This window comes from Osmerus mordax, chromosome 7, assembly GCF_038355195.1.
Source record: "Osmerus mordax isolate fOsmMor3 chromosome 7, fOsmMor3.pri, whole genome shotgun sequence".
Classification (NCBI taxonomy): domain Eukaryota; kingdom Metazoa; phylum Chordata; class Actinopteri; order Osmeriformes; family Osmeridae; genus Osmerus; species Osmerus mordax.
The window spans coordinates 7,699,307-7,713,693 of record NC_090056.1 but is presented as its reverse complement, the minus strand read 5'-3'; the positions used below and the strand labels follow the sequence as shown (position 1 = coordinate 7,713,693).

General features: G+C 47.8%; 1 protein-coding gene and 1 long non-coding RNA gene across 3 annotated transcripts in view; one reads left to right on the top strand and one right to left on the bottom strand.

The window, feature by feature from the left end:
• LOC136946020 (uncharacterized) overlaps positions 1–1,554 on the top strand; it is a 45,492-nt gene extending 43,938 nt beyond the window's left edge. Inside the window, exon 2 of the long non-coding RNA XR_010876870.1 lies at positions 734–1,554. This is a non-coding gene — a long non-coding RNA (uncharacterized lncRNA). The remainder of the gene's footprint in view (positions 1–733) is intronic.
• Positions 1,555–1,895: 341 nt separating this feature from the next.
• Positions 1,896–13,117, bottom strand: lima1a (LIM domain and actin binding 1a). Of its 2 annotated transcripts, none has more exons than XM_067240190.1 (10): positions 12,974–13,117; positions 12,105–12,265; positions 9,734–9,779; positions 7,594–7,953; positions 4,562–4,637; positions 4,197–4,294; positions 3,978–4,083; positions 3,699–3,766; positions 3,377–3,510; positions 1,896–3,236 (listed from the first exon to the last, which is right to left on the bottom strand). In XM_067240190.1, exons 2-10 carry the CDS (start codon positions 12,224–12,226, stop codon positions 2,195–2,197), a joined length of 2,052 nt encoding a protein of 683 aa, XP_067096291.1. In that variant the 5' UTR covers positions 12,227–12,265; positions 12,974–13,117; the 3' UTR covers positions 1,896–2,194. The 2 variants fall into 2 exon arrangements, with proteins under 2 accessions (XP_067096291.1, XP_067096290.1); XM_067240189.1 differs by having other exon boundaries at positions 12,105–12,269; positions 12,974–13,116.
• Between the last annotated feature and the right edge of the window lie 1,270 nt (positions 13,118–14,387).

Below are 14,387 nucleotides of genomic sequence, written 5' to 3'. Positions count from 1 at the left end.
TGCCTTTTTGTTGTTGGGTAAATGTGTAGGGAATTAAATTGATATATACTGTATAATCAAGGGGCATCTCGGAAACCGTTGCACAGATTAGATTTAGTGAGTTCATTTGTTTTTAAGTCTTACGGGGAAAATCTACAGCCCTATCGAGTAAATACAAATTTTCATTCAGCATTCAACAGCTCAGTTCATGTTGCGAATAGGTGACTATGGCAAGATTCACCTTTAACATAGTGACAATGATATGTGTAGCTAGTTTCTGATACATTACATCAAAGCTAACAATTCTACTGTCATGTTTTCCCCAGCTCAGTAGGGGTCTGAATAGCGTGGGGTCTGTCGTCACACAACAGCACCAGTAGAGGGAGCCCTACCCCAACATCGTGTTGAATCGCACTTCTTAACCCTTGTGTTATCTTTGGGTCATTCTGACCCAGCAGTCATTGTAACCCACCGTCGTATTGCGAAAAATGTACCTCATACAAAAACAAAGTGAAGCATTTTCTTTTAACCGTTGGGCTGTCTCAGACCCCCCACATTGCAAAGGTTTGTTTTTGTATTGGGTAAAATTGGGTAAACACAACGATGGTTCGTTATGAACCTTTGGATCATGTGACCCGAAGGCAGCACAAGGGTTAATTCCCTGGATACCTTAGGATCTTTTACAAAGTCACTTTGCAAGTCAGTAAAGCAGAGAGGGGAGTGTGTCCTGATGAGAATGAGACGATGCCCTGAGCTTGATCTGCATGTTCTCATGAACTCTGTTAAACAAACCAAATGTCTCAGCTTGACAGCTAAAGTAGTGTTTGGACTTTACGACTTCCCCCTTTACGACATCACGACTTCCCCCGACAAGACACACACAGGGGAATCTCATCCACTACATACCAATCTATACATGTCGATTTACACTGTACTGTGTCTCGTGTGCCAGCGATGATGGTCTTTTAATATTTTCTATGTTCTGTCCTCTGCACTCTCACTGTTTAGGTTCCAGGTCATAGATGTGGACATCCATCCATAGTTTAATGTAATTGAATGAATGTCCCAGAATATCCCACTGATTGGACAATAAGATGGTATCATAGAAAACAGGAAGTAGAGGTTGTTGATTTTCTTCAAAGATGGCTGGATAGCAACATTATGATGAGGATGGGTATTTATATCCCATTCTTACCGTGTCTTAAAATGCTGTTATTATGGGCTGGTTTCCTGGAAACAATCTCAGTGTAATGAGAATCACTTGAAAATGACTTATATTTTCTTGACTTATTCCTATGTTCTAGGCTTGGCTTAATATGGTGAACTGGTCTCACCGGTTCTGAAGGGCTACGGAGAGTTTAGAGGAGGTCCAGATGGGGTCATACTCTACCGTACCACCCTAGTTTCACCATGGCATGGTCTTCAGTTTCCTGTCTGGAAACAGAAAGTCCTAGACATGTCTGCTTTAAGAATGAGTCCTACACGTGTCATACCTGTGTCATACTGTATATACTATCACAGAATGCTCCATTTATGATGTACTGTAAATAACCATGATAAAGACTTATATCTGAACTGTTGTGTGTCCAGTGTTAGTGTCGTCGTCTTGGAGTCTTCTAATGAACCTGAGGAAGTGTGAGGCTTTGTGTACAACAGTTTATTCATAAGAAAGATTTAGTATCTTTTTTCCCCTGATAAATGAAACTATTTGCAATGTTGGAATACCATCCAACATTGAGTATATTTAATGTGGAAAAACAGAAAACACCAAGGTAGTAGAGCAGTGGGCACATCCTGTGGAGTCCTAATCAGTAGTACACTTTCCTAAAAATACCTCCTTGCGAGGATCACAATGGGTAGTAACTCTCAGCTAAACTTAAACATCTTGTCATATATGGATATACGTTAGTCGAAAATGTGCATTAAATGGAACTTTATCAGACATGGCAGGAAATCAAAACTAAAAACATGACAGAGCAATGCGACTTCTAATAAAGTCTAGTACATGTACGATTGCTTTTGTTCTTCTGTCACAGTTCAGATTCAGAGGCACAGATAAAACAGTCAGAGTTGTACACATACACACCAGGTGGCGCACTAATCACACACATCCTTTAAGTACACTCAGTGGTCCTTTAGTAGGCTCATCGCTAGGCCAAGTCTAGACTACATACTGAATGAGAGAGAGTCTGTTGACAGGAAACTCTGGACAGTCTCAGTCCTCTTCGTCATAGTAGCGGTTCCTCTTGATCATGTCCTCCACGGACACCTCGTCTCGCTCCTCCTCCCTGGTCTCCTCGCCATCCCAGAAGCCCACATCCTGGGACAAGGCCGTGACGGTCTCTCCCGCCGGCTCTGGAGACGAGGAGGTGGCCTGGTGGTCCAGAGATGACAACTCCTCCTCTTCCTCCTCCTCCCCTGCTTCCTCTCTTCCCTCCATCTCCTCCTCCTCACCCTCCATCTCCTCCCCCTCGCCTTCCCCTTCCGGCTCCTGTTCCGGCTCTCCTCCCAGAGCCTCCTGGTCCTCCTCCTCCAGGCGAGGGTCACCGCCCTCCTCCTCGGAGCCACTCTGGATGTCCAGCGAGCTGTCGTTGGTGGGCGTCGCCCCATCGGGTGATTGGCTGCTCGGCTGCAGCTCCATGCTTTGGGGTTCCGGGCTGGCCTGTCTGTCATCCATGGACGGCCAATCGCAGGGAGGGCTGGTCCGTTTGGGTGGAGGGGTGGGGTTACTGTTAGGACTGGCCAATGAGAAGGGCATGCTGCGCTCTTTGAGGGAGGAGCTTCTACACAGCCGTCTGGTTTCGGGGGTCTCGTTCCAGGATGGGGACTCTTCCTCTGGGGGCCACTTGGCACGGGCAGGCTTGGAGGCCTCTTCACTGCCGGGGCTGGTCCCCGGGGCCCCTTCCTCAGCCTCAGAGCGTGGGGGCCAGGTGATCTTCAGCCGGCGTGTCTCTGCGGGTCGCTCTGCCTTCTCTGCTGAGCCCTGGCCCAGGGTCTCCAGGCTGGCTGTCAGGATGTTGACCTTGGCTATGGGAGACTCCTCGACGGTGGGGCTGGTCAGCTGCTCTAAGGGGGTCGGGGACTTGGCCGGGGACTTGGCCGGGGCCGGACCCTCCCCAGCCTCGCCTCTCGTCTCCCACAGCTCCTTGTGAGGCCGCAGACCGAAACCTTCATCATAATTGCCCTTGGCCTTGAACAGCTGACAAAAATGGGGCTTGCAATAGACGTGGCTATGCAGAGAGGCGTAGTTCCCCAAGCTGAACACCAGAGGGAGACAAAGGGGACATAAGGGACGAGTCAGTAAGATCTCTGTGGACAAGTGAGGGAGTAGATGAGAGAGTCGACGCAGGAGCAGGAACGTGTGGTGGTGTGTCAGCATGTCTGTGTGTGGCCTCACCTGAGCTTGGTGTTGCAGTGGGAGCAGCGGAAGCAGGTTGTGTGGTACACCTGTTGGTTGGCCACCAGGCGCTCCAGTGGGTACACCGTCTTCAGACACGACACACAGCTCTCCTGAACAGGCAGGCGGAAGCCCTTCACATGCAACACACACACACACACACACACACACACACAAATTAAGTAGTCAGCACATGATTGTCACAGGGAAAATGGTTGTCAATGTCGTTTAAATGATGGCTGGATGCCAAAATGGCAGTTCCAGGATGAGGACAATGAGAGAGGGGAGGAGGAGGGAGAGGAGGGGGATGAGGGGTACTGACCCTGGGGATCTTGGCCTGAGCAGGTTCTCTCTGGCTGGAGGACACTGATGTCCCAGTACCAGAACCAGCTAGGAGAAGAGACAAGGATGAGACTCCCAAAACTAGCCATGTCCATACAAATGAATACATGTTCAAACCATAATATACTAAGAGCATGATATGTTTGATTCTGTGTAAAGGATACCAAATACACGTTGCCCGTGAAAATAGCACAAGACTAAGCTGCATTGGGGGAACACTTTGTCTGAATAAGACAGTAGAGAGAGCAGAGAGCTATACCGTTGCTGTCTGAGGTGGAACCTTTCCTGCTGTTGGGCTCCGAGTCTGGACCAGGAGGAACGTTCTCCTTCTGTTTGCCTCGCAGATCCGAGTCCAGCTGGTCACTCTGAGAAGGTGAGAGAGAGAGCAAGAGAGAGAGAGAGAGCGAGAGCGAGTGTGAGAGTCCATGTCTCTGGAGACCATGTCCCTGGGAAGTAACGGGACAGTTCTGACACTCACACTGATGGAGGTGGACATCACTTCCTGTTTGGACACTGCCGCCTGGTACAGAGCCATCCTGTCTCTTAGGGTTGTGCTCTCCAGCAGCCCTGCGTCCGCTGGGACACACACACACACATACACACACACATACACACACACACACAGAGAAACATGTCAAGGTAGGGTTGACTTTTGGACAGAAGTTGGTCAAACCCCTAGCCTAGGTCCTGTACGGTGGAAGAGTAACAGGAACTCACATCCTCAAAAGATCTAAAAAGAAAACATCACTTTTACTGTTGCTGACGTGTCGAAACCAGCCTCATCAGTAGAGAATAAACTGTACCGATCCAGTAATAGGAAGCTGTGTGTGTGTGGTCCTGTACCTCTGTCTCCCAGTAAATGCTCCATGTTGTCAGTGGTGCCTTGGTTCCCTCCACTCCTCCCGGTCTCTCGGGTCACCTGAACACAACATAGCACACAGCCAGGTTAGTTTTCCCTCTGCTACCCGCATCCAGGATGCCACACTACCAGGGCACCAGACGTGAAGGAAGAGACGAGTGAGAAAGGGAGAGAGAGAGAGAGAGGTGTGTGTTTGTCTTGTCCAGCCCAATCTAATCCCATAATAAGCTCAGCAAGCCAGAGCCTGAGACAAACTCCCCGTCTGTCCATGCTGTCCAGCCAGGAGACACACACACACACAATGTGCCTTGTCAAATGAGTCGTTGGAAATCAACTAAATTGATGAAGTTCAGCTGACTGACCGTCAGACCGCACCGAGGGTTGAAGAGACGAGCCAGCCCTCACAACATCACTACTGGACGCCAGGGAGGAAGCAGCTAGCTAGCATGAACAGTAACTAGCACAGAAGCAATTTAAGGAACTCGCTGGTGAGTTGGCAAGAGAGCTCGTCAGGTAGTTTCTTGCTGAGGGGCCAGAGAGCTAGCAAAGTACAGGAACTAGCAGAGGAGCTTGCCAAGAACAGGAGGTCACACAGAGAGACAAATTATTCTTGGCTGCTCCAGCACTTGGCCATCTTAACCTGCCTGTACGGTCAGCCCCAGCTCTGGTGTACAGACAGGAGCAGGAAGAGAATAGCGGTAATAGTGGTAAATAACCATGGCGAAAGGGCTGTGAGCAGTGTCAGTAGATCTGCAAACTGAGACCATTTATTTATTCATTCATCAAATAAGCGGCATAAGATGAATAAATAAATAAATAATCAGTAGCAATCAGTACCAACTCTGTCCCCCAAAGTGGATAATCTGATAATCCGCAGAGATGGGGGGGAGCCAGGGGCTACTGTATGGGAGGGGCAGAGGAAGGAGGACAGGAGGGGGGGTGCAGCCTCATGGTGTCCTGCTCTATGTCCCCAGGGGGGCGGGGGTGGAGGCGGGTGTCAGGATGTAAACACACAGCCGCCAGGCTCAAGGCTGATCATCGAGCCAGACAAAGGATTCGCTACTAATCTGAGATCCATTTAAACCCCACATCCAGTCAGCCAACCAGCCAGCCGGCTACCCACACTGCACCTACCAAATCCGCCTGGACCCCCCCGCTGATGCCACCCTGATCCCTGACCACAACCCTCCAGCCACTCCTCATCAAACACTTACATTGAAATGAATCAGGAACAACAACAACAACAAAGGAGGCATTATGCCAACCTGAGTGCCAGTTAAAACCGAACATTCGAAAGAAAAACTTGTATGAAAAGCTTTTTGAGGAGACTTTTCTGACAGACCAACAGTGTACCACAGAAAAGTCAACATATACAGTAAATGGACTAGCTAACCCATCAAAGACTTCAATTCAAAGCGGCCCCAAAACCAACAGAGCAGGTTAACCAAACACTGAACAAGATCAACACCAGCACACAGACAACTGACAGTGTCCTGGAGTAGGGTTTGACAACAGAGTTGAACTAGAGTTGAAACAAACAAAGAGTGAATGAAACTGCCTATTTTGTACTGTACCTCAAGCAAAGTCAGGACCTGTACAGTCACACAGAGGAGCAGGCAGGAGATGTTACACAGGAGAGATCAGCAGCATCCTCTAACAGTCCTCTGGGTTCTAGCAACTGTCTAGCTAAAGTAGAACGTTCCTTCGATCCAAAACCAGTCCTAGCACCAGATTATAGTCTGATTCTTCCACAACCAAAGACAGGAGCAGAAAGCCGGCTTTCTAAGGGGCTTGGGGAGGGGTCTAGCGGGGGAGAGGGGAGAGGCCTGGAGACTCCCGGGGGAGTTTGGTTTTGTTTGAGGCTGGAGACAGACGCTGAGGGAGGGACCAGAAGGGGAGGGGGGGGGGAGCAGCTGGGAGAAGGATGGGGGCGGTGGGTGGGGACTGGTGGGGGAGTTCGGTCAATTAATTTCCGTGGCTCAGCAAAACAGAGAAGATGAGAAGAAAGAGAGCTAAAGAATGGAAATGCTCGGGGGGGGAAAGAACAGGACAAGAAAGGGAAGAAAAGGAGTGGAGAGGAGAGGCCATGACGGTTCAGCCTGCAGGAACAATGGGGGGGATCGGGTGTCAGCTGTCTGAAGTCATATGACACACCTATCCCATGACATCATCATCATTATCATCATGGCCCTGTGGGATATGCTCCCTGGCAGCACAAGGAGAGGAGATGAGAGGCGGGGAGGAGAGGAACGGGGTCACAAAAACATTTCGCTGTGAGTCTGGCTCATCCCAGAGTGTTCAGTGTGTGCAGCACGCGGAGGTCTTGGTGTACAGTCTGTCCTGAAGTGATGCAAGTCGAGCTGCTCCGCCCATGTGACCAGCAGCATGACTAAGTGCTGGAGGGCCCTGACGCTCTCAGAACAAGCAGAACATTCTTCGGCCTGGGAGAACATCACACAGACCTCCCTGTTTGAACCAGGACCATGGAGGATCTGTTCAGTCAGGCTTCAAAACACATGTCTTTAAAACGGGGGCCCAGAGCGGTTCCTGCTTGGTCAGTAAAAGGTAGTGGACCTGCTCAGGGATGTGCTGCTCATGAAAACAAAAGCCCCAGTCACTGTACAAGACTGCTAACATGTGTCACCTGATCCACCAGACCCAACACTGAAAACCTCCCTGTACTCCAGATGAGGGCGTGACATTCCATTGGTGTCAATTGAAGGACTATGTAATTATGGTTTCACTTACAACAGCTGAGATGGTTCCAAACAGTTCAAGAAGGAAATGCATTATTTTGAGCCTGCCTATTTGGAATGATGAAATACTCATTTGAATCGTATTGAAAACCTCCAGACAGTAGCCTAATAAGAACTGTTCCTATGCCTCTACATAATTGTTGTACTATTGCTGTATAGCAACATGGTAGTTCATTTATCATACAGTTACCACCGTTTCTAATCGCTGTAAGTTAGTTAATATGTATGGTTGAAACTAGTTCCTTGTCAAAGTGACTTACTTTGTTGGCTGCGTTTTCTCCCTTCTCAAACATCATCTTGAGGCTGGTGAGGGGAACGCTGGGCTTCTCAGACACTGGTGAGTCTGCGTCTGTCTGCGGCCCTCCCTCCATGTCAGGCTGGGGCTCACTGCCGGGCTGGGGCTCACTGCAGGGGTGGGGCTGGCCTGGGCTGGGGACCTGGGCCTCTGGCTGAGCTGGGTGGGGCTGTGGGGCCTGGGACTGTGGGGCCTGGGACTGGAGATGGACCTGAGCTTGGGACTGAGTGTCGGGAGTCGGGGTACAGGCCAGGGCTGCAGGCTGCTCCCACTGTTTCTTCAGCACACTCAGATTCCCCCGACGCAGCGTCTGGGTCTCCACAGCCTGGAGGAAGAACCAGTCCGCTTAGTCACACTCCACACATTCATCATGCATGCACAACCTGAACTGCTAAATGACTGACTAACTGGCTCTCACAATTCATTTTGAACACGGACAAAAATGATTAGATTAAGGTGGAATATGGAAAATACTCCAAAAGGTAAAGATGACATTGCTCTGGATGAACTGTGACAGGAACACAGTAAAGCTAAGCACTATTTTATACGATTAGCACCACAAAGGGAAGTCAGGAAAACAAAGCAGGGTACAGATAGCTCACAAACGCACCCAAACACAGAAGTCAAAATTGAGCACAATTTTGTACGAATTATTGGTAACAAAATATGTAATATCTATAGACAGTCTTTCTTACAAGTCATTCAAAGCAGACCACAACAGTTATCCCAACATGGCACTTTAACCAAAATCATAAAAGGAAAGAAAATCTAAAAGGAAAGAAAGCAAAGTCTAAAGAAAGTAGCAGGAAGAGGTGGAAATATTGATGTGAGATAAAGACCTGCAGATGCTCCTGCTCTACCTTCTGTCTGGAGGTCAAGAGAGAAAAGAGCCTGTCACCCTGGAGGACCTGATGGCAGGCAGCTTGAAAAGTTACAAGCTGTCCTGGATGTGAGCCTTAAGACCAGTCCAGAGCAGGGGGGAGGGAGAGAGGGAGGGAGGGAGAGAGGACGAGAGCGAGAGACCACCCCTATAATCAGACAGAACCACACAAAGGAAGAAGGAAAGAGAGAGAATCAGAAAAGAAGAAATAGAAAGTCACTGTAAATGTAAAGAACTGGTTCTATGCCAGTCCTCCTGGATTCACATGAGAATTGCACCAAAAAAGCATATACTGTATGCTAAAATAACAGGCAAAGAAACACTATAACCAATGATAATGATTTGTTTTTCCGGAGAACATATATTTGTCTCTCACTAGTTACCAAACAAGGCGCTGGTTTAACACTACAAGGACTTGGTCCAGGTACAACAGTTCCATCTCTGTATGATAGAGCAGTCTGATCTTCTAGTGAAATACCGACTTGTGTTAAACACTCATGCACCCCCAGCCTGGCCGAACCCCCACCCTCCCTCTCCTCCTGTATCTGAGGTGTCTCTAGTCTATCGTCTTTCAAACGTAGACATGGCGTCACGTACCTGGGATCAGGACGAGGCTTGATAAACGCTAACTAGCTACCGTCTCCTGCTGTTTGATAAATCAGCGATTCGCCCAAACTGCCCCCGGTCTGTTGAACCACCACCCTGCAGTGTCCCTGGGCTGGGGCTGGGCTCCGAGGAGGGGGGTCTTACACGGAAGTCCTTCCTGACCACACAGGAGGCAGCTCTGCTCTGCCTTGGCCCTGGGCAACTCTATAGATGCTGTGTTCAAAGACTAGTGCACAGTATTACCCTCAGATTAAAGAGTCTAAATAAAGGATTAAAGCTTTGCTAGCTTCAGAGTGCAACAAGTAGACAGGCATGGCTGGGAAGTTACCACTGTGTGAGCTGGGCATGCGTACACACACACACACGCACTGAGTACGAGTTGGTGTAAATGACTGTAAATGTAATTGAATGGATGGATTGCAACAAGCTAGACACCTCTATATGACATCCTTTTCAGGCAGCATGACGTCAGCTGAAACCGCCTCAGGTGGAACGACAGACACGCCTCGTCACACGGGCCGCTTAGACCCAGGCACAGGCGGTACGTCAGGGGTAGGTTATGTAGGTCATGGACGCAGGTGAAGCAGAGTTTAAAGGGCAGTCAAGGTTTGATACTCACGGTTTTCTTCCTCTCTGAGCTCCCCTCCTCGGCGGCCATCTTGTACCTGAGCAGAGGACAGGAGAGGATGGGGAAGAGGATCAGGAGAGATGGAAGGACGAGAGAGGAGATGGATGAGGGGAAGGGGAGACGGAAGAGGAAAGAAGAGATGGATGAAGAGAGGCAAGAGTCATAAGGAGAGGGAAGGTCAGTGGACGAGTTCATAACATACAGTTAGGTCCATAAATATTTGGACATTGACACAATTTATCATTTTGGCTCTGTATACCACCACAATGGATTTGAAATGAAACAATCAAGATGTGCTTTCAGCTTTAATTTCAGGGTATTTACATCCAAATCAGGTGAACGGTGTAGGAATTACAACACATTTTATATGTGGGCCCCCCTTTTTAAGGGACCAGAAATAATTGGACAAACTAACATAATCATAAATCTAATTGTCACTTTTAACACTTGGTTGCAAATCCTTTGCAGTCAATGACAGCCTGAAGTCTGGAACCCATAGACATCACCAGACGCTGGGTTTCGTCCCTGGTGATGCTCTGCCAGGCCTCTACTGCAACTGTCTTCAGTTCCTGCTTGTTCTTGGGGCATTTTCCCTTCAGTTTTGTCTTTGCCAAGTGAAATGCATGCTCAATTGGATTTAGGTCAGGTGATTGACTTGGCCATTGCAGAACATTCCACTTCTTTGCCTTAAAAAACTCTTTGGTTGCTTTCGCAGTATGCTTCGGGTCATTGTCCATCTGCACTGTGAAGCGCCGTCCTATGAGTTCTGAAGCATTTGGCTGAATCTGAGCAGATAATATTGCCCGAAACACTTCAGAATTCATCCTACTACTTTTGTCAGCAGTCACATCATCGATAAATACAAGGGAATCAGTTCCATTGGCAGCCATACATGCCCACGCCATAACACTACCTCCACCATGCTTCACTGATGAGGTGGTATGCTTTGGATCATAAGCAGTTCCTTCCCTTCTCCATACTCTTCTCTTCCCATCATTCTGGTACAAGTTGATCTTGGTCTCATCTGTCCATAGGATGTTGTTCCAGAACTGTACAGGCTCTTTTAGATGTTTTTTGGCAAACTCTAATCTGGTCTTCCTGTTTTTGAGACTCACCAATGGTTTACATCTTGTGGTGAACCCTCTGTATTTACTCTGGTGAAGTCTTCTCTTAATTGTTGACTTTGACACAGATACGCCTACTTCCTGGAGAGTGTTCTTGATCTGGCCAACTGTTGTGAAGGGGTTTTTCTTCACCAGGGAAAGAATTCTTCTGTCATCCACCACAGTTGTTTTCCGTGGTCTTCCGGGTCTTTTGGTGTTGCTGAGCTCACCAGTGCGTTCTTTCTTTTTAAGAATGTACCAAACAGTTGATTTGGCCACACCTAATGTTTTTGCTATCTCTCTGATAGGTTTGTTTTGATTTTACACCTAACAATGGCTTGCTTCACTGATGGTGACAGCTCTTTGGACTTCATATTGAGAGTTGACAGCAACAGATTCCAAACACAAATACCATACTTGAAATGAACTCTAGACCTTTTATCTGCTCCTTTTCAATGAAATAACGAACTCCCATGAGGGAATAACATACACCTGGCCATGGAACAGCTGAGCAGCGAATTGTCCAATTACTTTTGGTCCCTTAAAAAGGGGGGGGGCCACATATCAAATGTGTTGTAATTCCTACACCGTTCACCTGATTTGGATGTAAATACCCTGAAATTAAAGCTGAAAGTCTGCACTTAAAGCACATCTTGATTGTTTCATTTCTAATCCATTGTGGTGGTATACAGAGCCAAAATGATGAAAATTGTGTCAATGTCCAAATATTTATGGACCTAACTGTAGACAATTAGTCTGGGTGGAAATATAACTTCTGCTTCCTGTCACCCTCTCTCTAGCCTCTTAAAACTCCACTGAGGCTACAAAGGGGTTATGATCGGACTGGACCAGAGATGAAATTACACACAGACTTTTGGCTAGGAACATCCTTAGGTTTTCTCACAGAATCCATTCATATAGAAACAGAACACTGACTCCTGGTGGTCAAACAATATATTAACTTCACTCTAAATATACAAACATAAGTCTTGTCTTGTAAGAGACAAGACTGGACAAGACTGGACAGTCAGACACTGAAGATGTGATTTGACAGTGAGATTGCTGAGATAGGGAAAGTCAACACACATGGAACAGGAGAAACTGGTTTTTGATGTTATGACTAAACATGATTATATGAAATATATGGAACCAGCTAAATGTGAAGCCGAGAGGACATATGAGGGTAGAATGTATCTAGTCAAATTAAAGGCAGATAAGGGAATCCAGCCAACCAGCCAGCGTATGAGAGAGATGTTTACCTGGAGAAGCGCTCTGCAATGGCGTTGTTCTTGCCTCTGGAGCCAACAATGGACATCTCCTTGGCTGTGACCCTGAGGGACTGAGACGCCCACTGCTTACGGCTGAACGGAGCTATGGCCATCTGGATTATCTGTCTTTCTTGTCTGTCTGTCTTGTCTGTCTGTCTTTCCAGAAAACACTGAAAGAGGAGAAATATATTACACAATAAGCTTGATGACAAGTCGCTGGCTTACTGGCAACTTACTATGGTTCCCAAATTTGAATCCATGATACATTATAATAAGTATTACTAATCCAATCTATGTAATCCAGGTACTTTCTGGGGTGTGTAACAGTGAATGACTCAGCAAGGTGAGTAACCAAAGCAACATGGAGCAGCTGTTCAGCCAGACCCCTACCTCATGGAGCCCTCAGGGCAGACAACCCCCCCCCCCCCCCCTTTCACACACACTCACACACACACACACGCACACACACGCACACACCCTGCTCTGCTGGTGGCTATGGGATAGCCTCTAGGGTTCTGTTCAAGATGAACTAGATTTGACAGAATGCTGAGTCCAGTAATGTGCCATTTCCTCTCTGAGACGACTCATCAACCACAGTCTACACACCCTCCTCTCGCTCACGGACTGGAGGGTTCATCCAGAAGACGTCAAAAGATTGATTTCTTGGCTTTCGCAAAAACAAAATGTGTGTATGCCTCAGTGCTCATCTCCTCACCTCCTAAGGAAAATTAAGTGTTACACCTCCCAGATAACACTACTTTCTGAAAAACATGCTTTCGCAACAGGCGTCAAAACCACCTAAATTGTCATTTAGTCAAGCGAACTTTGTGGAGCTCAGACAATCCTCTCCAAATACATACCACTGAGTCTTCACAGTTTCCTCTCTTCTATCGCTCCTTTGCGTCTTCTTGTCCGTCTCTTCCCCTCAGTCTGCTGCCTGCCTGCCTGCCTGCCACAGTGTGCTTATGGCTGGCTGAAGAAGAGGGAGGGGTCAAATCAAGACTGCAAGAGCATTCACAGCCAATAGCAATGCAGCCTTCACTTTCACCTGACAGGTAGGGACCTCTCCCTACTGCCCCCCCCCCCCCCCCCCCCCTTCTCCTGTAGACCACAGCTGGTGTTTTGCGTAGGTTCATCCCACAGCAGAGTGGCCTACACACAGTACACACAGAGTAGTCCACTGCCGTAGGCTATGAGATAAGACGGAGCAGAGGGGAAATTCCAAAGGATTCCTGGAACTGGAGCGCAGTGACGCAGACATCCTGACTCTCAAAGTCCAAATGCAGAGAGAATATGAGTGTGTGTTGGTTGGGGGTTTGGAGTACGTTTTTAAGAGACGAATTGCTGCCATCAGATGAGAAAACAAAAAGAGCTAGCGACCCTCAAGCTGAATGTGCTGACCCTGTATTTGAGCCCTGTTGGATTTGGAGCTCCTGTGTTCTCCCAGGGTGGTTTGAGGCTGAGAAGGCTGGTCGGGTCAGCAGGAATCATCCCCCCATCCTAGTCACATCACCCATCTAATCCTTACCACATGACCCAGCTTGGCCTCGGCCTGGCCATCTTTGAGCTGAACGCACCTGACACTCTCTCATGCCGCTTACAGAATACTTCAGTGCCAATGAGAATTCCAGAGAGTCAAAAGTGAAAGTCGGCTGTCTCTTTCTACTTAATTAAAAGTCAGCTACTGTTTGATTAAAATAGGTTCAGCTATAGTCTAACACAACCGGTTCTTCTTGTGTCAACATGTTCAATTGGGACATAGCTTTTCAAAGAACAGTAATAACCTGTCTCCTATTAGGCCTGAAAGGGGAGATAATGATTCAACTGGATTTGAAATATCAGAACAGGTGCTAAAAAACACGGGCCCTATGACTCACTCCAACATTGACACAGGCAGATCCTATACAGTATGAAAACCAGAGATTCAGACCGCTGAGACGCATAGCCTAGCCTAACTATTCAGAAGACGAGAGACAGAAAACGGTTAATTGCACTCACGTGTGTTTTAATTAACAAAAGAGAAACTTTAGAATAACAGAAGTAGGCCTACTCTTTCTCGAAGTGCTTCGAGGGGAGCCTCGCTCCACCCGGAAGTGCAGCTCACGCCGGTACGTGAGTTCCAAAAACCACACATTAATTAATCGAAGTCGGACTATAGGCTATTGGTGTGCAGTTTCACCCTCTCTCTCTTTCTCTCTGAACCCTGGAGCGCGGTCGCTGCTGATTAGAGAACGAGTTGCAGCCGTGCGTCTGTCGGCGTTTAAAGTGGCCGTG

Bases quoted from the DNA above. Each gene is read 5' to 3' on its own strand.
- lima1a (XM_067240190.1), bottom strand. From the start codon at position 12,226: ATGGCCATAGCTCCGTTCAGCCGTAAGCAGTGGGCGTCTCAGTCCCTC. The intron at 7,954-9,733 runs GTGAGTATCAAA...TTCTTCCTCCAG, and splicing joins GCTCAGAGAGGAAGAAAACC to GCTGTGGAGACCCAGACGCT. The intron at 3,511-3,698 runs GTCAGTACCCCT...TTGCATGTGAAG, and splicing joins CTCAGGCCAAGATCCCCAGG to GGCTTCCGCCTGCCTGTTCA.